Genomic DNA, 25,720 nt, shown 5'->3' on the forward strand with positions numbered 1-25,720 from the left:
AAAAAAAAACGAGACATAATCATTGCATTAAAATAAGTTTGAGCTGCCCCCAGAGTTAATGAATTCCTGATACATTTGAACGTTTTTATGTTGTATTTAAGACTCTGGCACATCTGTTTATGTTTTCTGAACTTATGTCCTAATTGAAAATAGTTTTAATAATATATCCTACAGTTACCAGCTGTGCAATAAAACTGACTTCTTTGGACAGCACCGCGCACATGGATTTAATGCACGGTCCATTTTCACGAGCTCATCCTGTGTCCTTCTCTGCTCGTCCAGGTGTAGATGCTCCAGGTGGATCGGGAGACGGACCAGGGCGACCCTTTGAGTCTCATCTTGTGGTCTGGATAAGAGAAGAGAGGGGTCGGGCGAGACAGCGAGGCCGACTTGGTGCTGTGAACACAGCTTTGGGCCTCTGTTGGGGGCGCTGTTTGTTTGGAGAAAGAGCCAGGAGGTGGCTGCAGCGATACTTGGACTGCTTTAGTCCACACCACCATGACCACCGCCGTGCAGCCTAATGAGCTGATGTTTGAGTTTGCCAGTAACGGGATGGACGAAATCAACCAGGTAGGGCACATATCTTCTCATTTCATTCCCTTCGCCTCTAAACATACAAACCCTGTTTCCATATGAGTTGGGAAATTGTGTTAAATGTAAATATAAACAGAATACAATGATTTGCAAATCATTTTCAAGCCATATTCAGTTGAATATGCTACAAAGACAACATATTTAATGTTAAAACTCATAAACTTTTTTTTTTTTTTTGCAAATCATTAACTTTAGAATTTTATGCCAGCAAAACGTGACAAAGAAGTTGGGAAAGGTGGCAATAAATACTGATAAAGTTGAGGAATGCTCATCAAACACTTATTTGGAACATCCCACAGGTGTGCAGGCTAATTGGGAACAGGTGGGTGCCATGATTGGGTATAAAAACAGCTTCCCAAAAAAATGCTCAGTCTTTCACAAGAAAGGATGGGGCGAGGTACACCCCTTTGTCCACAACTGCGTGAGCAAATAGTCAAACAGTTTAAGAACAACGTTTCTCAAAGTGCAATTGCAAGAAATTTAGGGATTTCAACATCTATGGTCCATAATATCATCAAAAGGTTCAGAGAATCTGGAGAAATCACTCCACGTAAGCGGCATGGCCGGAAACCAACATTGAAGGACCGTGACCTTCCATCCCTCAGATGGCACTGTATCAAAAACTGACATCAATCTCTAAAGGATTTCACCACATGGGCTCAGGAACACTTCAGAAAACCACCGTCAGTTGGCCGCTACATCCGTAAGTGCAAGTTAAAGCACTACTATGCAACCCAAAAGCCATTTATCAACAACATCCAGAAACGCCGCTGACTTCTCTGGGCCCGAGATCATCTAAGATGGACTGATGCAAAGTGGAAAAGTGTTCTGTGGTCTGACGAGTCCACATTTCAAATTGTTTTTGGAAATATTCGACATTGTGTCATCCGGACCAAAAGGGAAGCGAACCATCCAGACTGTTATCGACGCAAAGTTCAAAAGCCAGCATCTGTGATGGTATGGGGGTGCATTAGTGCCCAAGGCATGGGTAACTTACACATCTGTGAAGGCACCATTAATGCTGAAAGGTACATACAGGTTTTGGAACAACATATGCTGCTATCCAAGCGCCGTCTTTTTCATGGACGCCCCTGCTTATTTCAGCAAGACAAGCCGCATTTAGCACGTGTTACAACAGCGTGGCTTCGTAACAAAGTATTGCGGGTACTTTCCTGGCCCGCCTGCTGTCCAGACTTGTCTCCCATCGAAAATGTGTGGCGCATTATGAAGCGTAAAATACGACAGCGGAGACCCTGGACTGTTGGACGACTGAAGCTCTACATAAAACAAGAATGGGAAAGAATTCCACTTTCAAAGCTTCAACAATTAGTTTCCTCAGTTCCCAAACGTTTATTGAGTGTTGTTAAAAGAAAAGGTGATGTAACACAGTGGTGAACATGCCCTTTCCCAACTACTTTGGCACGTGTTGCAGCCATGAAATTATAAGTTATTATTTGCAAAAAAAATAAAGTTTATGAGTTTGAACATCAAATATGTTGTCTTTGTAGCATATTCAACTGAATATGGGTTGAAAAGGATTTGTAAATCATTGTATTCCGTTTATATTTTAACACAATTTCCCAACTCATATGGAAACAGGGTTTGTAGTTCTCAGCATGCAAGTCTACATTTTGGGTGTGTTTACAGACTGTGAGTGCACACTTTTTAGTACATGGGAGCAGACTTGCTGCCTGGTGATGTTTTGTAAGACTTTTCCCGCCCGGATCAACTCGGGCCGCAAGGGGGGCTGTCATCTTTTAAAGCGTGACAGTCTGACAAACCTGCAGTGGGGTTAGGGTGCATGGGAGGGGAAAACAGGCCAGGCTAGCATGGACATGTGTTTAGATACTAACTTGCATCCCCTCCCACGCCTTTTCCGTCCAGTGGCGTGCATTGAGGTGTGCTGGCGACGGCGCCGTGTGCTGGATCCAGAATGACGGGTTGTCACTGGATCCCCGACTCGCGTTTGTTCTAGCCTAACCAGACCGACCAGTTCTCAAGGTGTCTGCAGGGAGGACGGGATCGTTCCTTCTCAAATCTCTCACATTGTTCCACTGCCTTGGCTTTGTGTCTCGCTGCACCCACCCTGCTAAAACAAACCTCATCCCACCCTTCCCATAACCCCCACAATAACAACTCTCCTACAGACCTCCATGTGGTCTTCCATGTATTTACATATAATAAATTCTAAGCCATTCTTTGGATCCTGGTCACAATGACTCAGTCAGATCAAAGCCATTTAAAGGCCTACTGAAATTAGATTTTCTTATTTAAACGGGGATAGCAGGTCCATTCTATGTGTCATACTTGATCATTTTGCGATATTGCCATATTTTTGCTGAAAGGATTTAGTAGAGAACATCCACGATAAAGTTCACAACCTTTGGTCGCTAATAAAAAAGCCTTGCCTGTACCGGAAATAGCAGACGACGTGCGCGTGACGTCACGGGTTGTGGAGCTCCTCACATCTGAACATTGTTTACAATCATGGCCACCAGCAGCTAGAGCGATTCGGACCGAGAAAGCCATGATTTCCCCATTAATTTGAGCGAGGAATGGGGCGGCATGGCGTAGTGGGTAGAGCGGCCGTGCCAGAAACCTGAGGGTTGCAGGTTCGCTTCCCACCTATTGACATCAAAATTGCTGCCGCTGTGTCCTTGGGCAGGACACTTCACCCTTTGCCCCCGGTGCCGCTCACACTGAATGATTGGTGGTGGTCGGAGGGGCCGTAGGCGCAAACTGGCAGCCACGCTTCCGTCAGTCTACCCCAGGGCAGCTGTGGCTACAGATGTAGCTTACCACCACCAGGTGTGAATGAATGATGGGTTCCCACTTCTCTGTGAGCGCTTTGAGTATCTAACAATAGAAAAGCGCGTTATGAATGTAATCCATTATTATTATTATTATTATTATTATAAACAATAAAATGATAAATGGGTTGTACTTATATAGCGCTTTTCTACCTTCAAGGTACCTTAAAGCGCTTTGACACTACTTCCACATTTACCCATTCACACACTGATGGAGGGAGCTGCCATGTAAGGCGCCAACCAGCACCCATCAGGAGCAAGGGTGAAGTGTCTTGCTCAGGACACAACGGACGTGACGAGGTTGGCACTAAGTGGGGGATTGAACCAGGGACCCTCGGGTTGCGCACGGCCACTCTTACACTGCGCCACGCCGTCCCTGTGGATGAGGAAAGTTAGAGTGAAGCACTAGAAGAAAAAAAAAAAAGAGGTGACGACAGTGAGAGCGATTCAGATGTTTTTAGACACATTTACTCGGATCATTCTGGAAACTCCCTTATCTGCTTATTGTGTTACTAGGGACGGCGTGGCGCAGTGGGAGAGTGGCTGAGCGCAACCCGAGGGTCACTGGTTCAAATCCCACCTAGAACCAACCTCGTCACGTCCGTTGTGTCCTGAGCAAGACACTTCACCCTTGCTCCTGATGGGTGCTGGTTGGCGCCTTGCATGGCAGCTCCCTCCATCAGTGTGTGAATGTGTGTGTGAATGGGTAAATGTGGAAGTAGTGTCAAAGCGCTTTGAGTACCTTGAAGGTAGAAAAGCGCTATACAAGTACAACCCGTTTATCACTAGTGTTTTAGTGAGATTATAAAGTCATACCTGAAAGTCAAAGGGCTGCGGTGACCGCCAGTGTCTCTGAGGGAAGCCAATGAAGGAGCCAAGATCACAGCTACCTTTTTGACAGCTGTTGCAGGAGGGACGCAAACTCCGCTGATGTCTCCGGTAAGAGCCGACTTAATATCACAATTTTCTCACCCAAAAACTTGCTGGTTGACATGTGGTAGAGAAACATGTTCGCTTGACCGCTCTGTTGTTAAAGCTTCACAACAAACAACGAAACACAGCTGCAATCCACCGCTTTCCACCAACAGCTTTCTTCTTTGACGTCTCCATTGTTCATTGAACAAATTGCAAAAGATTCAGCAACACAGATGTCCGGAATACTGCGTAATTATGCGATTAAATCGGACAACTTTTAGCCGTGAGTGGTGCTGGGATAAAATGTCCGCTCCAAACAATAACGTCGCAAGCACGCGTCAACATTCCGCGACGTTTTCAACAGGATACCTCGCGGGAAATTTAAAATTGCAATTTAGTAAACTAAACCGTTTCAGTAGGCCTTTAAATTTGAAATACCACTCACATTAAAACAAATTCCTTTTGTGTGATATAACGGAATATCTGCCACAATATAGCCTTCCCGGGAAGTCCTGTGGGGAGTGCTCAGAGAGTATGGGGTATCGGACTGTCTTATTGTGGCGGTCCGATCCCTGTATGATCAGTGCCAGAGCTTGGTCCGCATTGCCGGCAGTAAGTCGGACCCGTTTCCAGTTTGTGTTGGACTCCGCCAAGGCTGTCTTTTGTCACTGATTCTGTTCATAATTTTCATGGACAGAATTTCTAGGCGCAGTCAAGGCGTTGAGGGGATCTGGTTTTGGTGGCTGCAGGATTAGGTCTCTGCTTTTTGCAGATGATGTGGTCCTGATGGCTTCATCTGACCAGGATCTTCAGCTCTCACCGGATCGGTTCGCAGCCGAGTGTGAAGCGACTGGGATGAAAATCAGCACCTCCAAGTCCGACCGAGTCCATGGTTCTCGCCCGGAAAAGGGTGGAGCGCCATCTCCGTGTTGGGGAGGAGACCCTGCCCCAAGTGGAGGAGTTCAAGTACCTCGGAGTCTTGTTCACGAGTGGGGGAAGAGTGGACAGGCGGATCGGTGCGGCGTCTTCAGTAATGCGGACGCTGTATCAATCAATCAATCAATGTTTACTTATATAGCCCTAAATCACTAGTGTCTCAAAGGGCTGCACAAACCACTACGACATCCTCGGGCAAGGAAAACTCACACCCAGTGGGACATCGGTGACAATAATGACTATGAGAACGTGATACTGTGATACTGATGATACTGATGACTATGAGAACATATGAGAACATGATACTGTGAAAGATCAATCCATAATGGATCCAACACAGTCGCGAGAGTCCAGTCCAAAGCGGATCCAACACAGCAGCGAGAGTCCCGTTCACAGTGGAGCCAGCAGGAAACCATCCCAAGCGGAGGCTGATCAGCAGCGCAGAGATGTCCCCAGCCGATACACAGGCGATCCGTTGTGGTGAAGAAGGAGCTGAGCCGGAAGGCAAAGCTCTCAATTTACCGGTCGATCTATGTTCCCATCCTCACCTATGGTCATGAGCTTTGGGTCATGACCGAAAGGACAAGATCACGGGTACAAGCGGCCGAAATGAGTTTGGGTCTCTCCCTTAGAGATAGGGTGAGAAGCTCTGCCATCCGGGAGGAACTCAAAGTAAAGCCGCTGCTCCTCCACATGGAGAGGAGCCAGATGGGGTGGTTCGGGCATCTTATTTAGGGCACGTCCAACAGGTAGGAGACCACGGGGAAGACCCAGGACATGTTGGGAAGAGTATATCTCCCGGCTGGCCTGGGAACGCCTCAGGATCCCCTGGGAAGAACTGGACGAAGTTGCTGGTGGGAGGGATGTCTGGGCTTCCCTGCTTAGGCTGCTGCCCCCGCGACCCGACCTCGGATAAGCGGAAGAAGATGTATGGATGGACTATAGCCTTCTATACTCCATAATATGGTATTTTTTTATTTACTACTATTTAATGTTACTTTTATTTTTTTTATTATCTACAATTTTTTTACGATTTAAGTATGCAATAATTTAAGAAGCATTGAATGTGAGTGTGAATGTTGTCTGTCTATCTGTGTTGGCTCTGCGATGAGGTGGCGACTTGTCCAGGGTGTACCCCACAGCTGAGATAGGCTCCAGCATCCCCTGCCACCCCGAAAGGGACAAGCAGTAGAAAATGGATGGATGGATAAATATGAAATACCGCTCAAATTAAAACAAATTCCTTTTGTATGATGTCTGCCACATTATAGCCTTCTATATACTCCATAATATTGTATTTTTTTATTTACTACTATTTCATTTTATTCTATTTTACTTTGATTTTTATATTATCTACACTTATTTTTATAAATATGCAATAAATTAAGAATAATTAAATAATAATAATAAAACAATAAAATAAAATGTAATAAAATAGTTATTAAATAATAAATTACATTATAAAGTACAGTGGATGACTATACTGAAATAAGTTTTATTATTAATTTATCATCATCAAAAAACAACAACAACAAAGTGAAGTGAATTATATTTATATAGCGCTTTTTCTCTAGTGACTCAACCCACTTTACATAGTGAAACCCAATATCTAAGTTACATTTAAACCAGTGTGGGTAGCACTGGGAGCAGGTGGGTAACGTGTCTTGCCCAAGGGCACAACGGCAGTGACTAGGATGACGGAAGCGGGGATCGAACCTGGAACCCTCAAGTTGCTGGCACGGCCACTCTACCAACCCGGCTATACCGCTCCAAACATATGTAACTATGTATTTTACTATAAATGTGTACAAATTAAGTGTAATGATTTAATCTTACGACTAAATAAATAATTATAGTTAAATAGTATAAATGTTAAATACAAATCGGTAGGTCGGGAGTTCAAATCCCGGCCGAGCCATACCAAAGACTACAAAAACGGGAGCCATTACCTCCCTGCTTGGCCCTCAGCATCAAGGGGTTGGAATTGGGGGTTAAATCGCCAAAAATAATTTCCGGGCGTGGCCACCGCTGCTGCTCACTGCTCCCCTCACCTCCCAGGCGGTGATCAATGCAGAGGGTAATCTCACCACACCTTGTGTGTGTGTGACTATTATTGGTACTTATACTTTAACCTAAATCAGTGCCATTTATAGTTTTAATTAAAAATAGTGTATTATTACTGTAATTACAGTATCTAAATGTCATTTCCTTGGTGTATTTTGATTTTTAATGTATTTGCAAACATTTCCATCCGTCCATCCATTGTCTACCGCTTGTCCCTTATGAGGCCTTTTTTATGTTGTCAACAAATTGAAATTTACGGACAAAAAAATTCCATCCATTTTCTAACTCTTGTCCCTCTCGGGGTGGCGGGCGGTTCTTGAGCCTGTCTATCTCGGACGGAAGGCGGGGCACACCCTGGACAAGTCGCCACCTCATCACAGGGCCAACACAGACAGACAACATTCGCACTCACATTCTACACATTAGCACCAATTTAGCGTTGCCGATCAGCATATCCCCAGGTGCATGTCTTCGGAGGTGGGAGGAGCCCGGAGAATCTTTGGAACTGTGGAATAAGGCTGTCAGAGAGCAAAATGTGTGTGGAAAGTAATAAAGCTGTGGCAACTTTCCAGATGCACAAATTGATGTGAGATTTTCTTTTTTCAAAATGATAAAACGGTAATAATACAGTTGTGATCAAAATTATTCAACCCCCACACAATTTTGGTGTTTTAGCAAGTTAGACATGTATTCCGTATTTTGTTTATATGTCCTTTTTTGGTATTTTGTAAAATAAAGTTTTACAATTTAAGTTGCATTTGTCTATTTGACACATCTTTATTTGATATGACTATAAACAAAATACGGAATAAATGTCCAACTTGCTAAAACACCAAAATTGTGTGGGGGGTTGAATAATTTTGACCACAACTGTAAATATGGTACTTTTAAGATATGATAATTGTATTTATTCTCAAGTGTTTTTTTTTTTTTTTACCGATATAATAATCCATCCATCCATTTTCTACCGCTTATTCCCTTTTGGGGTCACGGGGGGCACTGGCGCCTATCCCAGCTACAATTGGGCGGAAGGCGGGGTACACCCTGGACAAGTCGCCACCTCATCGCAGGGCCAACACAGATAGACAGACAACATTCACACTCACATCCATCCATTTTCTACCGCTTATTCCCGTTCGGGGTCACGGGGGGCGCTGGCGCCTATCCCAGCTACAATTGGGCGGAAGGCGGGGTACACCCTGGACAAGTCGCCACCTCATCGCAGGGCCAACACAGATAGACAGACAACATTCACACTCACATTCACACACTATCAATCAATCAATCAATGTTTATTTATATAGCCCCAAATCACAAATGTCTCAAAGGACTGCACAAATCATTACGACTACAACATCCTCGGAAGAACCCACAAAAGGGCAAGGAAAACTCACACCCAATGGGCAGGGAGAATTCACATTCAGTGGGACGCCAGCGACAATGCTGACTATGAGAAACCTTGGAGAGGACCTCAGATGTGGGCAACCCCCCCCCCTCTAGGGGACCGAAAGCAATGGATGTCGAGCGGGTCTAACATGATACTGTGAAAGTTCAATCCATAGTGGCTCCAAGACAGCAGCGAGAGTCCTAGGGACCATTTAGTGTTGCCAATCAACCTATCCCCAGGTGCATGTTTTTGGAAGTGGGAGGGGCCTATCCCTAGGTGCATGTCTTTGGAAGTGGGAGGGGCCTACCCCCAGGTGCATGTCTTTGGAAGTGGGAGGGGCCTATCCCCAGGTGCATGTCTTTGGAAGTGGGAGGAAGCCGGAGTACCCGGAGGGAACCCACGCATTCACGGGGAGAACATGCAAACTCCACACAGAAAGATCCCGAGCCTGGATTTGAACCCAGGACTGCACAGCCTTCGTATTGTGAGGCAGACGCACTAACCCCTCTGCCACCGTGAAGCCTATCATATAATAATCCTTTTTTAAAATAATGCCTCTTTGTAACAATTAACTAATCGATAAAAAAAATCAATAGTCGATAAAAACTTAAGTCATTTTTATTTAATTTTTTTTAAAGACTGTCCTTTCCAGCCACTCAGGCAAATCATATAGTTGATGTAAATGATCATATCTGCTTTACAGATTTACTTTAGAAAAGAGAAGTGTTGGGTACTTCTCTTGTTGCTTTATTTGTCCATCCATCCATCCATCATCTTCCGCTTATCCGAGGTCGGGTCGCGGGGGCAGCAGCCTAAGCAGGGAAGCCCAGACTTCCCTATTTCCAGCCACTTCGTCTAGCTCTTCCCGGGGGATCCCGAGGCGTTCCCAGGCCAGCCGGGAGACATAGTCTTCCCAACGTGTCCTGGGTCTTCCCCGTGGCCTCCTACCGGTTGGACGTGCCCTAAACACCTCCCTAGGGAGGCGTTCGGGTGGCATCCTGACCAGATGCCCGAACCACTTCATCTGGCTCCTCTCGATGTGGAGGAGCAGCGGCTTTACTTTGAGTTCCTCCCGGATGACAGAGCTTCTCACCCTATCTCTAAGGGAGAGCCCCGCCACACGGCGGAGGAAACTCATTTCGGCCGCTTGTACCCGTGATCTTATCCTTTCGGTCATGACCCAAAACTCATGACCATAGGTGAGGATGGGAACGTAGATCGACCGGTAAATTGAGAGCTTTGCCTTCCGGCTCAGCTCCTTCTTCACCACAACGGATCGATACAACGTCCGCATTACTGAAGACGCCGCACCGATCCGCCTGTCGATCTCACGATCCACTCTTTCCTTGCTCGTGAACAAGACTCCTAGGTACTTGAACTCTTCCACTTTGGGGCAGGTTCTCCTCCCCAACCCGGAGATGGCACTCCACCCTTTTCCGGGCGAGAACCATGGATTCGGATTTGGAGGTGCTGATTCTCATTCCGGTCGCTTCACACTCGGCTGCGAACCGATCCAGCGAGAGCTGAAGATCCCGGCCAGATGAAGCCATCAGGACCACATCATCTGCAAAAAGCGGAGACCTAATCCTGCGGCCACCAAACCGGAACCCCTCAACACCTTGACTGCGCCTAGAAATTCTGTCCATAAAAGTTATGAACAGAATCGGTGACAAAGGACAGCCTTGGCGGAGTCCAACCCTCACTGGAAATGTGTTCGACTTACTGCCGGCAATGCGGACCGAGCTCTGGCACTGATCGTACAGGGAGCGGACCGCCACAATAAGACAGTCCGATACCCCATACTCTCTGAGCACTCCCCACAGGACTTCCCGAGGGACACGGTCGAATGCCTTCTCCAAGTCCACAAAGCACATGTAGACTGGTTGGGCAAACTCCCATGCACCCTCAAGAACCCTGCTGAGAGTATAGAGCTGGTCCACAGTTCCACGACCAGGACGAAAACCACACTGTTCCTCCTGAATCCGAGGTTCGACTATCCGGCGAAGCCTCCTCTCCAGTACACCTGAATAAACCTTACCGGGAAGGCTGTATTTGTATTTGTATTTGACTTTATTAAATGTTTGGGTAGAATTTGATTCAAAAATATATACATATATTTTAAGTAATACAGAAATTTATCAGAGCTGTTTATCTATTGTTTGACAGAATGTAGTTAACCATAGAACTGGCACCCAGTGTTGTTAAAAAAAAGTATTGGTAGGAGGCTACGGGGAAGACCCAGGACACGTTGGGAAGACTAAGTCTCCCGGCTGGCCTGGAATCGCCTCGGGATCCCCTGGGAAGAGCAGGACAAAGTGGCTGGGGAGAGGGAAGTCTGGGCTTTCCTGCTTAGGCCGCTGCCCCCGCGACCTAACCTCGGATAAGCGTAAGAAAATGGATGAATTTTAAATCGAGAATCGTTGTAAAACAAGAATCGATTCTGAATCGACTCATCGCTTCCAAGAATCGAATCGAACTGGAATTGTGAGGTGCCCAAATATTCACAGTCATAACACAGTATGTATTTGGTCCAAAACTTAATTGCTGTATATTTAGTAGGGCTGTGAATATTTGAGCATTAAACAATTAATTACAATTTTATTCTTGGGGGAAACAATTTGATTCAGAATTGACTCTCGATCCAAAACCACTCTAGATTCTGAACGATTGTAAATGTAATCGTTACCCCCAAGAATTGAATCAAATCAGAATTTCATCTCTACAGAACTGTTTCATGAGGGGTTCCCTCAATCATCAGATTTTTTCCACACATATATATATATATATATATATATATATATATATATATATAGGGCTTCACGGTGGCAGAAAGGGTTAGTGCGTCTGCCTCACAATACGAAGGTCCTGCAGTCCTGGGTTCAAATCCAGGCTCGGGATCTTTCTGTGTGGAGTTTGCATGTTCTCCCCGTGACTGCGTGGGTTCCCTCCGGGTACTCCGGCTTCCTCCCACTTCCAAAGACATGCACCTGGGGATAGGTTGATTGGCAACACTAAATTGGCCCTAGTGTGTGAATGTGAGTGTGAATGTTGTCTGTCTATCTGTGTTGGCCCTGCGATGAGGTGGTGACTTGTCCAGGGTGTACCCCGCCTTCCGCCCGATTGTAGCTGAGATAGGCGCCAGCGCCCCCTGCGACCCCAAAAAGGGAATAAGCGGTAGAAAATGGATGGATGGATATATATATATATATATATATATATATATATATATATATATATATATATATATATATATATATATATATATATACACACAAAACCCAAAATCAGTGAAGTTGGCACACTGTGTAAATGGTAAATAAAAACAGAATACAATGATTTGCAAATCCCTTTCAAGTTATATTTAATTGAATAGACTGCAAAGACAAGATATTTAATGTTCAAACTGAGAAACTTATTTTTTGTTGTTGCAAATAATCATTAACTTAGAATGTAATGGCAGTAACGCATTTCAAAAAAGTTTGCAGGCGGGCATTTTTACAACTGTGTTACATGGCCTTTCCTTTTAACAACACTCAATAAACGTTTGGGAATTGAGGAGACCAATTTTTGAAGCTTTTCAGGTGGAATTCTTTCCCATTCTTGCTTGATGTACAGCTTAAGTTGTTCAACAGTCCGTGGTCTCTGTTGTCGTATTTTACGCCTTATAATGTGCCACAAAGGGAGACAGGTCTGGACTACAGGCATGCCAGTATAGTACCCGCACTCTTTTATTACGAAGCCACGCTGTAGTAACACGTGTCTTGGCATTGTTTTACTGAAATAAGCAGGGGCGTCCATGATAACGTAGCTTGGATGACAACATATTTTGCTCCAAAACCTGTATGTACCTTTCAGCATTAATGGTGCCTTCCCAGATGTGTAAGTTACTCATGCTTTGGGCACTAATACACCCCCATACCATCACAGATGCTGGCTTTTGAACTTTGCGCCTATAACAGTCCAGATGGTTCTTTACCTCTTTGTTCTGGAGGACACGACGTCCACATTTTCCAAAAACAATTTGAAATGTGGACTCGTCAGACCAGAGAACACTTTTCCACTTTGCATCAGTCCATCTTAGATGAGCTCGGGAACAGTGAAGCTAGCAGCGTTTCTGGGTGTTGTTGATAAATGGCTTTCGCTTTGCATAGTAGAGTTTTAACTTGCACATACAGATTAAGCAACAAATTAGTTACTGAAGTGTTTTCTGAAGTGTTCCTTAGCCCACAAGGTGATATCCTTTACACACTGATGTTGCTTTTTGATGCAGTACCCCCTGAGGGATAGAAGGTTCGTAATATCACCGCTTACGTGTCGTGATTTCTCTAGATTCTCTGAACCTTTTGATGAAATTACGGACCGTCGATGGTGAAATCCCTAAATTCCTTGCAATAGCTTGTTGAGAAATTTTTTTCTTAAACTGTTGGACAATTTGCTCATGCATTTGTTCACAAAGTGGTGACCCTATCCTTGTTTGTGAACGACTGAGCATTTCTTGGAAGCTGATTTTACAGGCAATCATGGCACCGGGCGGCATAGCTCGGTTGGTAGAGCGACCGTGCCAGCAACTTGAGGGTTCCAGGTTCGATCCCCGCGTCACTGCCGTTGTGTCCTTGGGCAAGACACTTTAGCCACCAGCTCCCAGCGCCTCCCACACTGGTTTAAATGTAACTTAGATATTGGGTTTCACTATGTAAAAAGCGCTTTGAGTCACTCGAGAAAAGCGCTATATAAATACAATTCACTTCACCCACCTGTTCCCAATTAGCCTGCACACCTGTGGGACGTTCCAAATAATTGTTTGATGCGCATTCCTCAACTTTCTCAGTCTTTTTTGCCACTTGTGCCAGCTTCTTTCAAACATGTTGCCTGCATCAAATTCCAAATGAGCTAATATTTGCAAAAAATAACAACTTTTTTCCAGTTCTAACATTAAATATCTTGTCTTTGCAGTCTATTCAATTGAATATAAGTTGAAAAATTATTTGCAAATCATTGTATTTTGTTTTTATTTACGATTTACACAATGTGCCAACTTAATTTATATATCCATGTATGCGTATATATAGAATAAAATATACAATATAAAAAATAAATAGGCTCCAGCACCCCTCGCGACCCTGAAAGGGACAAGCGGTGGAACATGGATGGATGGAGCATTTTACATGTGGATTTTATCATTTTCTTTATTGTGGCTAAGAACTGGATTTATTTCTAATTAAAAAGTTAGAGCTATTGTTAATAAAAATGTTGATGGTACACAAGATTTTCAATAAATAATTGAGTGACATGAGTATGAATGCACTTCATTTTTTTTTTTAATTGTTTCAGAAATATTCGAATTAGCTAGTTTTTCTCTTCTTTTTTTCGGTTGTATTCTGAATTTTAAAGATTCGAAATTGAAGAACAAAATTAGGCATAATAACGTGTTAATTCCACGATTGTATATATCGGTATCGGTTGATATCGGAATCGGTAATTAAGAATTGGGGAATATCGGCAAAAAAGCCATTATCGGACATCTCTATATCGGGACAACATTACCTTGTTGTAATTATTATTGTAACTTTGTTTGTGCCACCCTTTTTGTCAGATCGCTCGTGAAAAAGAGATTTTAATCTCAATGAGTCTTTACCCTGGGGGGCGGGTTGCCCACATATGCAGTCCTCTCCAAGGTTTTTCATAGTCACTGTCACCGACGTCCCACTGGGGTGAGTTTTTCCTTGCCCTTATATGGGCCTTACCGAAGATGCCGTTGTGGTTTGTGCAGCCCTTTGAGACACCTGTGATTTAGGGCTATATAAATAAACATTGATTGATTGATGATTGATTCATCACACTGAGAGATGATGTCATATTTTGCCCTTCCAATGTTGTTAAATAAGGGAACTGACATATTAGAAACAAGCACAAGTCTTATAAACAAAAACTCTGCTTTTTTTTTTACATTTACAAAGTGGGAATCGTGTACTGGGACGTCACCACAGCAGAGTGTGCAGGTGTTCTTCACATAAAAGTTAAAGCAGAAGGTACATTTTTGGTGGGCGGGACATCATTAAAATGGGGAAATGCAAACGAGGAAACATTAGAAACAACAAAGAGGAAGTAGCCTCTCTGTCGGCCTCGTCCACACTATGGCATGAGAATATGAGCTGAGAGGACGGACTCAACATCCAAACCTCTGCAGAGACAAGCAGCCAAAAGTATTTGGCCACCTGCCTTCACTCACATGCCATCCCGTTCCTAACCCATAGGGTTCAATATGATGTGGGTCCACCTTTTGCAGCTATTACAGCTTTCATTCTTCTGGGAAGGCTGTCCACAAGGTTGCGGAGTGTGTTTATAGGAGTTTGACTCCTTGGTCAAGAAGGCCTGGTGTCTAAAGGTGTTCTATTGGGTTGAAGGTCAGGACTCTGTGCAGGCCAGTCAAGTTCATCCTGTCACCATTGTATTTATGAATCTTGCTTTGTGCACTGGTGCACAGTCATGTTAAAGGAGAAAGGGGCATGCTCCAAACTGTTCCCACAAGGTTGGGATCATGGAATTATCCAACATGTTTTGGTATCCTGGAGCATTCATAGTTCATTTAATGTTAGTTTCCGGTCATGCTGCTTTCGTGGAGTGATTTCTCCAGATTCTCTGAACCTTTTGATGATATTATGGCGGTATAGCACGGTTGGTAGAGTGGCCGTGCCAGCAACTTGAGGGTTGCAGGTTCGATTCCCGCTTCCGCCATCCTAGTCACTGCCGTTGTGTCCTTGGGCAAGGCACTTTACCCACCTGCTCCCAGTGCCACCCACACTGGTTTAAATGTAACTTAGATATTGGGTTTCACTATGTAAAGCGCTTTGAGTCACTAGAGAAAAGCGCTATATAAATATAATTCACTTCACTAATTCACTATTATGGAGCGTAGATGTTGAAATCCCCAAGTTTCTTTCAATTGCACTTTGAGAAACGTTGTTCTTAAACCGTTTGACTATTTGCTCACGCAGTTGTGGACAAAGGGGTGTACCTCGCCCCATCCCATGTTGGGGCGGCATAGCTCGGTTGGTAGAGTGGCCGTGCCAGCAACTTGAGGGTTGCAGGTTCGATTCCCGCTTCCGCCATCCTAGTCACTGCCGTTGTGTCCTTGGGCAAGACACTTTACCCACCTGCTCCCAGTGCCACCCACACTGGTTTAAATGTAACTTAGATATTGGGTTTCACTATGTGAAGCGCTTTGAGTCACTCGAGAAAAGCGCTATATAAATATAATTCACAATTCACATTCACATCCTTTCTTGTGGAAGACTGAGCATTTTTTGGGAAGCTGTTTTTATAGCCAATCATGGCACCCACCTGTTCCCAATTAGCCTGCACACCTGTGGGATGTTCCAAATAAGTGTTTGATGACCATTCCTCAGTTTGAACATCAAATATGTTGTCTTTGTTGCATATTCAACTGAATATGGGTTGAAAATAATTTGCAAATCATTGTATTCTGTTTATATTTACATCCAACACAATTTCCCAACTCATATGGAAACGGGGTTTGTACTTCTGGCTGCATGGTGTAGGTCAGCACACGTCAAAAATGTCTCCTCCTGGCACACTTGACTCTCGCAAGGACGCCGAGCATCAGCGAGCTCAGACAAGCGCGCTCGGGTCTCGCCATCTTGATAGCGTGTCTCGTCCTAATGAGAAACATTCCGCCAATCTCCCGGTTTTGTTTGCAGCCAAAGCAAAAGGTCCTCAGCGATGTTTGTTGTCGGCTACACGGTCCCTCGACAACTACAAATGAACAAAGGCTCCAAACAACAAAGACTTCTGTTAGCCCTCTGGTTAAAGTGTAGCCCAAATGTGCTGCAGGGGTTCCCGTTTGCCGTTACCCACCTGCTCCCAGTGCCACCCACACTGGTTTAAATGTAACTTAGATATTGGGTTTCACTATGTGAAGCGCTTTGAGTCACTCGAGAAAAGCGCTATATAAATATAATTCACAATTCACATTCACATCCTTTCTTGTGGAAGACTGAGCATTTTTTGGGAAGCTGTTTTTATAGCCAATCATGGCACCCACCTGTTCCCAATTAGCCTGCACACCTGTGGGATGTTCCAAATAAGTGTTTGATGAGCATTCCTCAGTTTGAACATCAAATATGTTGTCTTTGTTGCATATTCAGCTGAATATGGGTTGAAAGTAATTTGCAAATTATTGTATTCCGTTTATATTTACATCCAACACAATTTCCCAACTCATATGGAAACGGGGTTTGTACTTCTGGCTGCATGGTGTAGGTCAGCACACGTCAAAAATGTCTCCTCCTGGCACACTTGACTCTCGCAAGGACGCCGAGCATCAGCGAGCTCAGACAAGCGCTCTCGGGTCTCGCCATCTTGATAGCGTGTCTCGTCCTAATGAGAAACATTCCGCCAATCTCCCGGTTTTGTTTGCAGCCAAAGCAAAAGGTCCTCAGCGATGTTTGTTGTCGGCTACACGGTCCCTCGACAACTACAAATGAACAAAGGCTCCAAACAACAAAGACTTCTGTTAGCCCTCTGGTTAAAGTGTAGCCCAAATGTGCTGCAGGGGTTCCCGTTTGCCGTTACCCACCTGCTCCCAGTGCCACCCACACTGGTTTAAATGTAACTTAGATATTGGGTTTCACTATGTGAAGCGCTTTGAGTCACTCGAGAAAAGCGCTATATAAATATAATTCACAATTCACATTCACATCCTTTCTTGTGGAAGACTGAGCATTTTTTGGGAAGCTGTTTTTATAGCCAATCATGGCACCCACCTGTTCCCAATTAGCCTGCACACCTGTGGGATGTTCCAAATAAGTGTTTGATGAGCATTCCTCAGTTTGAACATCAAATATGTTGTCTTTGTTGCATATTCAGCTGAATATGGGTTGAAAGTAATTTGCAAATTATTGTATTCCGTTTATATTTACATCCAACACAATTTCCCAACTCATATGGAAACGGGGTTTGTACTTCTGGCTGCATGGTGTAGGTCAGCACACGTCAAAAATGTCTCCTCCTGGCACACTTGACTCTCGCAAGGACGCCGAGCATCAGCGAGCTCAGACAAGCGCCATCTTGATAGCGTGTCTCGTCCTAATGAGAAACATTCCGCCAATCTCCCGGTTTTGTTTGCAGCCAAAGCAAAAGGTCCTCAGCGATGTTTGTTGTCGGCTACACGGTCCCTCGACAACTACAAATGAACAAAGGCTCCAAACAACAAAGACTTCTGTTAGCCCTCTGGTTAAAGTGTAGCCCAAATGTGCTGCAGGGGTTCCCGTTTGCCACCCCCCCCCCCCCCCCCCCCCCCCCCCCAAGGCCTGGACACCTGGTACGCCCGCCAGGTCCACGCCAAACAATGGGACACTTGTCCAAAGACACAGATCAACCTTTATTCCTGTTCCTGCTGCTGCACCCTCGCTATCCGTCTAGCACTTTCCGTCAAGCAAGAGTTCCCGCTTTTGCATGCGTGACGCAGACGCATGACCCTGTTTGCTGTTTTTAGGCTTTTGTGTCTCGATTGAGCAACACTCTTTTCTTTTTAGGTGACGCTTGTTTGGGGTATGTCGTTAAAAAAAGAAAAAAAAAAAGAAGGAAGAAACACCCTGCATTGTTTCTTTTAACTGCTTTGTAAGCATGACTACCCCGAGGCCATTTGTAAATAGTTTTTCCAAGCTGATGAGCAGCAACCTGGTCGTTTTTATTTGGTGTGTATTCTGCGGCCATCTGGTGGTGGTAAGGCGGTACTTCATCTAAAACGGCTATTTTAATGACTTGGGGCCTCAAAACATGCCACAGACTGCAGGACCATACAAATAGATGCTTTAATATTTATTATTATGACATTGTTTATTTGTTATTGTTGTGTTTGTGGAGTATAATTAGACAGCATCATACAATCACACAGGCTAATAGTTATAAATGACACTTTGGCGCCCTCTATCGGTTGTGGTCGGATGGATTTAGTTAAATATGTTTTGTTTTTTGTTTGTTTTTTTAACAATTTTTGCTCAAATTGGACACAAATGGGCTTGTCAGTCTCCTAAAGGTGTGTAATAAGAACAATAATAATAATAGTAATTCATGTTATTCATAAAGCACTTTTTAAAAGGTAGTCAAAGACCTTAACCAAATCGAAAGGGGTGTACCAAATTTCTATAACTTTGTGAAATTTTATTTTTTTTACGTAATTTTTATTGGAATTTTTTTTAGAGGGAACAAATATGCACGGACTTGATAAGAACATAAATATATCTTAATTAAAATAGTGCGAAGTCTGGGTTTCCCTGCTTAGGCTGTTGCCCCCGCGACCCGACCTCGGATAAGCGGAAGATGATGATGATGATGATGAAAATAGTGCGTAACTTAGGAAAAAGAAAGAAACACATTTGTATTTTGTTCAATAAATAAATAAAGTAAAAAACGTTTTTGGGAACATACAAAATTATTATTTTTTAGATTGTATTTTTTTTTTGTTTTTAGAGAGAATAAATATACATAGACTTGATGAAAATAGAAAAATATCTTAGTTTAGCAGTGTTCAAGATAAATTAATAAATACAATTGTATGTATAAATTCAATAAAAGTTCTATTTTGGTTTCATCTGACCACATGACATTCTCCCAATCCTCTGCTGTATCATCCATGTATCCATTTTGGTATAAACTCAACTCGTCGTGTTTGGAGGAAGAAGAATACTGAGTTGCATCCCAAGAACACCATACCTACTGTGAAGCATGGGGGTGGAAACATCATGCTTTGGGGCTGTTTTTCTGCTAAGGGGACAGGACGATTGATAAGGAAAGAATGAATGTGGCCATGTATCGTGAGATTTTGAGCCAAAACCTCCTTCCATCAGTGAGAGCTTTGAATGGTTGACCAAATACTTATTTTCCACCATAATTTACAAATAAATTCTTTAAAATTCCTACAATGTGAATCCCTGGATTTTTTTTAACATTCTGTCTCTCACAGTTGAAGTGTACCTATGATGAAAATTACAGACCTCTGTCATCATTTTAAGTGGGAGAACTTGCACAATCGTTGGCTGACTAAATACTTTTTTGCCCCACTGTGTCTATATATATATATATATATATATATATATATATATATATATATATATATATATATATAAATGTATGTATATATATGTGTATATATATATGTATATATATACATATATATATATATACATATACATATATATATATACATATATATATATATGTATATATAAATGTATACATATATATGTATATGTATACATATATATATATATTATTTTTTTTAACCTATTTTGCTCAGTCTCTTGGGTAAATAATAAATGATATTGTTTATGTAGATGCCTTTTTTGGCTGTACATATTTAATTTAATGAAGATAATTGTGGGGTACTTGTTGCAATATTGTATTTGACTTTATTAAATATTTGTATAAAGTAAATACAAATAGCACTTCAGTAAAAGGCAGAATTTATGATTCATGTGACGTTGTGTACAGTAGGGATGAAGGAGACAAGTTATTTAAATTCAAGTGCAGATGGCAATATTTGTATTTTTATCATTAAAGGACATGAGACGGTTCGAAAAGAGGTTTAAATAAAGCGAGAAAGACTCCCTAAAGGCTTCCTGGAGCACATTCTGTGTGAAATTGACAGTTATAGCGTCTTACTATACGGTCGTTGGTTTTAGCCAAGAAGGCCGCCTCCTTGCTGTCTGTTTTTAGTAGGTTGGGGGGCTCACTGTTTTTAGTAGGTTGGGGGGCTCACTGTTTTTAGTAGGTTGGGGGGCTCACTGTTTTTAGTAGGTTGGGGGGCTCACTGCAGACAACACCAAGGCCTGCAGAAATGAGCTCCTCTCCTCCATGCTTACTTGCCCTCTCATATTAGCTCAACTTGCTCTCTCGGTTTAACCAGGCTATAAAAATAAGTCAGGTTGTGTAATAAATCTGCTGGACTTTTTATCTTCATCTTTTACATTGACCGAGCCAATCTCCCACCTCCCACTCACTGTGTGTGTGTTTTTTTTCCAGCTGGACGACCCGTCAGTGTTCCCCGCCGTCATCGTGGAGCAGGTGCCCGCCACCGACCTGCTGCAGGTGTACTCGGGCTTGGAGTCGGACGAGGTGACCAACGGCATCATGATGGACAACACGCTCCAGGTGGTGGAGTCTCCCTCCATCCTGGTGGGAGGGGTGGACCTCTCAGGTTGGGACATGTTCACCTGTGTCTGCTCCTTGTGTGCAACATGCACGTCTAATGGAGAACTGTCCTGTCTCTCCTGTTTAGAGAGTGTTACAGGTGCAGAAGACCGCATGGAGACAAACGAGGCTGCGGCGGCTCTGCTCAGCATGGAGTCCCCAAACAACATACTGGACGAGAAGCGCATGCGTAAGACACATTTGTTATTTTTATATATATATATATATATATATATATATATACACACACCAACCCCACAACCCCCCCCCCCCCCCCCCGCGACCCCAAAGGGAAAAAGCGGTAGTAGATGGATGGATGGATGGATGGATGGAGATATATATATATATATATACATCTCCATCCATCCATCCATTTTCTACCGCTTTTTCCCATACATATATATATATATATATATATATATATTATATATATATATACATACACACATATACACATATATATATATATATGTATATATACACACACACATACCCACATACATATATATACATATACATATATATATACTGTATACATGTGTGTGTGTATATATATATATATGTATATATATATATATATATATACATACCCACATACATATATATATATACATATATATACTGTATACATGTGTGTGTATGTATATATATATATATATATATATATATATATATGTATATATATATATATATATACATATATGTATATATATATACTGCGATGAGGTGGCGACTTGTCCAGGGTGTACCCCGCCTTCCGCCTGGCTGTAGCTGAGATAGACACCAGCGCCCCCCCGCGACTCCAAAGGGAAAAAGCGGTAGAAAATGTATGGATGGTATATATATATATATATATATATATATATATATATATATATATATATATATATATATCCATCCATTTCCTACCGCTTTTTCCCTTTGGGGTATTTAAAAATATATTTGTATATATATGAGAGACTCCAGCGCCCCCCGCGACCTTGAAGGGAATAGGAAGTAGAGGATGGATGGATATTTGTGTGTGTGTGTGTGTGTGTGTGTAGGTGTATATATATATATATATGCTTAGTTCTATGGTTATCATCACACTTTTCCTTAAGTACCTGGTGTGGCGTCACAAAAAAAGTTAAAAAAAACAAAAAACATGCCTTTTTATTTCCCGGATGTAATCTTGCCAGAATTGCAGAGGTCTCTTATGATGGGTTTTTGGCCAGATTAAGATGTATTTTGGGGTAAATGTACACGTATATTTTTATAAACAATGTGTCAAATACCTCTAATATTTTAAGTACAGTATTTAAATTTGCTGGAACTTTTCCCACACTGCTCCAGTTCACACCTACGGCGCCCTGCTGGAGTCAGACCTGTCCTACGTCCCCCTGAGGCCAGACCACATGGAGAACGGCGCCCTCGACATGTCGCTGGACGAGGACACCTCATCCATGGACGAGATTCCGCAAAAATGTCCCTTGAAGCCGCAGAAGAAATCCAAAGGTGAGTCTGCTGAAGAGCACGCTTGTGTGTGTGTGTGTGTGTGTGTGAGTGTGTGTCTTGGTGGTCTTCTAATGCATGACCTCACCCCCAGTGAGGAAGCCCCGAATGGTTCGATCCTGCTCCCCCATCTCCAGCCCGAACCTGCCACTCAGGAAGAAGAGCAAAGAGGGCAAAGGTAAGCCTCCATTACAAGTGAGCAGCCAATCAAAATGAAGGTCTCTCCTCCTCCTGAGTGATGTTCTGTGTGGAGGTTGTTGTGAGTGATGCTCCTCTCAGGGCCTGCAGGGACAGAGTTGCAGGCCTCCGAGTACGTTGACCAACCCTCAGCGCCGCACAAAGGGTGACACGGCCAGCGCTGGCGGCTCGCTTTTAGTCTCCCGCAAATACATCAGGCTGTCACAGCAGCTGGGATTGAGTCCCCTGCTTGGGGGAGGGGGGCCTTTTACGGTTTTTAAACACCTCTGGTCAAAGCACGCCACAAATGAAGAGTAATGGACCGGCGCACACAATGCAAGGTCGGACACAAACCCTTCCCAGATGCTGGCTGACTTCTGAATTGTTCACGCTCACAGAGGGAATGATAGAAATAGAAACCTGTTCCGGGGTTAAATAAGACAATCTCATTTCAGTAGGCCTTTAAGAATGTGTGAAATGAATGGCATTTTACAAAGATCCATGCGTTTGTTACGTCTCGTCTCGATTACTGTAACGTATTATTTTCGGGTCTCCCAATGTCTAGCATTAAAAGATTACAGTTGGTACAAAATGCGGCTGCTAGACTTTTGACAAGAACAAGAAAGTTTGATCACATTACGCCTGTACTGGCTCACCTGCACTGGCTTCCTGTGCACTTAAGATGTGACTTTAAGGTTTTACTACTTACGTATAAAATACTACACGGTCTAGCTCCATCCTATCTTGCCGATTGTATTGTACCATATGTCCCGGCAAGAAATCTGCGTTCAAAAGACTCCGGCTTATTAGTGATTCCTAGAGCTCAAAAAAAGTCTGCGGGCTATAGAGCGTTTTCCGTTCGGGCTCCAGTACTCTGGAATGCCCTCCCGGTAACAGTTCGAGATGCTACCTCAGTAGAAGCATTTAAGTCTCATCTTAAAACTCATCTGTATACTCTAGCCTTTAAATAGACCTCCTTTTTAGACCAGTTGATCTGCCGCTTCTTTTCTTTCTCCTATGTCCCCCCCTCCCTTGTGGAGGGGGTCCGGTCCGATGACCATGGATGAAGTACTGACTGTCCAGAGTCGAGACCCAGGATGGACCGCTCGTCGGGACCCAGGATGGACCGCTCGCCTGTATCGGTTGGGGACATCTCTACGCTGCTGATCCGCTTGAGATGGTTTCCTGTGGACGGGACTCTCACTGCTGTCTTGGAGCCACTATGGATTGAACTTTCACAGTATCATGTTAGACCCGCTCGACATCCATTGCTTTCGGTCCCCTAGAGGGGGGGGGTTGCCCACATCTGAGGTCCTCTCCAAGGTTTCTCACAGTCAGCATTGTCGCTGGCGTCCCACTGAATGTGAATTCTCCCTGCCCACTGGGTGTGAGTTTTCCTTGCCCTTTTGTGGGTTCTTCCGAGGATGTTGTAGTCGTAATGATTTGTGCAGTCCTTTGAGACATTTGTGATTTGGGGCTATATAAATAAACATTGATTGATTGATTGAAATGGTTTTAGTAGCGGGTAACCACGAGAAAACACTTCAATTCATACATGCCAACCCTCCCGGATTTTCCGGGAGACTCCCGAAATTCAGCGCCTCTCCCAAAAATCTACCGGGACAAATTTTCCCCCGAAAATCTCCCGAAATTCAGGAGGAGCTGGAGGCCACGCCCCCTCCAGCTCCATGTGGACCCGAGTGACGTGTCGACAGCCTGTTTTCACGCCCGCTTTCCCATAATATAAACAGAGTGCCCGCCCAATGACACTATAATTGTAGAATGATCGAGGGCGAGCTCTTGGTTTCTTATGTGGGTTTATTGTTAGGCAGTCTCATTAACGTCCTCCCAGCGCGGCAACAACACACAACAACAGCAGTCACGATCAATAGCGCTTCTTCTATTGGTATTTGTATTGCTCCAGTTTTAGTGTAAAAATGCTCATTGTCATTACTATATTATCTATTTCACTAAATGCTTATTTGCTATCACTTTTACGATCATATTTGTACATATTGTGTGTGCTGGTGTTGTTCTATTGTTGTTGTTGTTGTATTTGCTGTTGTTTTTGTCTCTCTGTCTAATCCCCCTCTTATCCCCACAATTTCCCCCTCTGTCTTCTTTTTTTCTCTTTCTATCCCCTCCTGCTCCGGCCCGGCTGCACCAAATGATAATATAAATACATTTAATAAAGTCAAGCAGTTCGTCTGCCGTAAACAGCAATGTGGTGACACTCTTAAACAGGGCAATACTGCCATCTAATGTGCATGCATATGTGACAATAACATCTACGGCTTTTTTTAGTGATGTACCCCCTGTGAACATTTTTTTAATTCAAGTACCCCCTAATCAGAGCAAAGCATTTTTGGTTGAAAAAAAAAAGATAAAGAAGTAAAATACAGCACTATGTCATCAGTTTCTGATTTATTCAATTGTATAACAGTGCAAAATCTTGCTCATTTGTAGTGGTCTTTCTTGAACTGGTTGGAAAAAAAGATATAAAAATAACTAAAAACTTGTTGAAAAATAAACAAGTGACTCAATTATAAATAAAGATATCTACACTGTACCCCGCCTTCCCCCCGTGACCCCAAAGGGAATAAGCGGTAGGAAATGGATGGATGGATAGCTGTAAATATACTCCTCCCCTCTTAACCACGCCCCCAACCACGGCGCTCGCTCAACCCCGACCACGCCCCCAACCTCCATCCCTCACCTCCCTAAATCGGAGGTCTCCAAGTTGGCAAGTATGCTTCAATTGGAGTTTAGTGAGGCACCGACAGCATTTGTACACATTCAATTCTGTTGCCAGTGTAAAAATAAGTTAACCACTGGGGAAACAAATCTTAGCAAGTTAAGACATTCAGTGACAGTCTGCCTATTTTAAATTTTTTACAAAACCAACATTTTAATTTTAACCAATTTTAACTTACTTTTTAACTTTAATTAAAAAAAAAAAAATTTTTTTTAGTTTTTCGAGGGAAGATACATGTATACCTTAGTTGGGTTCTGCGATTAGGTGGCGACTTGTCCAGTGTGTACACCGCCTTCCGCCCGAATGCAGCTGAGATAGGCTCCAGCAACCCCTCCGCGACCCAAATTTTGGACAAGCGGTAGAAAATGGATGGAGGGATGC

At 43.4% G+C, this 25,720-nt stretch overlaps 1 protein-coding gene across 3 annotated transcripts in view; it reads left to right on the top strand.

Moving 5' to 3' along the window:
- Window positions 1–25,720, top strand: part of elf1 (E74-like ETS transcription factor 1) — a 163,951-nt gene that overhangs the window by 123,707 nt on the left and 14,524 nt on the right. For all 3 annotated transcript variants that reach the window (XM_061891937.1, XM_061891935.1, XM_061891938.1), the window contains exons 2-6: window positions 283–570; window positions 20,749–20,923; window positions 21,005–21,106; window positions 22,249–22,410; window positions 22,502–22,585. In XM_061891937.1, the coding sequence (XP_061747921.1) occupies window positions 499–570; window positions 20,749–20,923; window positions 21,005–21,106; window positions 22,249–22,410; window positions 22,502–22,585 (595 nt within the window). In that variant the 5' untranslated portion in view covers window positions 283–498. The remainder of the gene's footprint in view (window positions 1–282; window positions 571–20,748; window positions 20,924–21,004; window positions 21,107–22,248; window positions 22,411–22,501; window positions 22,586–25,720) is intronic.

Source organism: Nerophis ophidion, linkage group LG29 (genome assembly GCF_033978795.1).
Source record: "Nerophis ophidion isolate RoL-2023_Sa linkage group LG29, RoL_Noph_v1.0, whole genome shotgun sequence".
Lineage (NCBI taxonomy): Eukaryota > Metazoa > Chordata > Actinopteri > Syngnathiformes > Syngnathidae > Nerophis > Nerophis ophidion.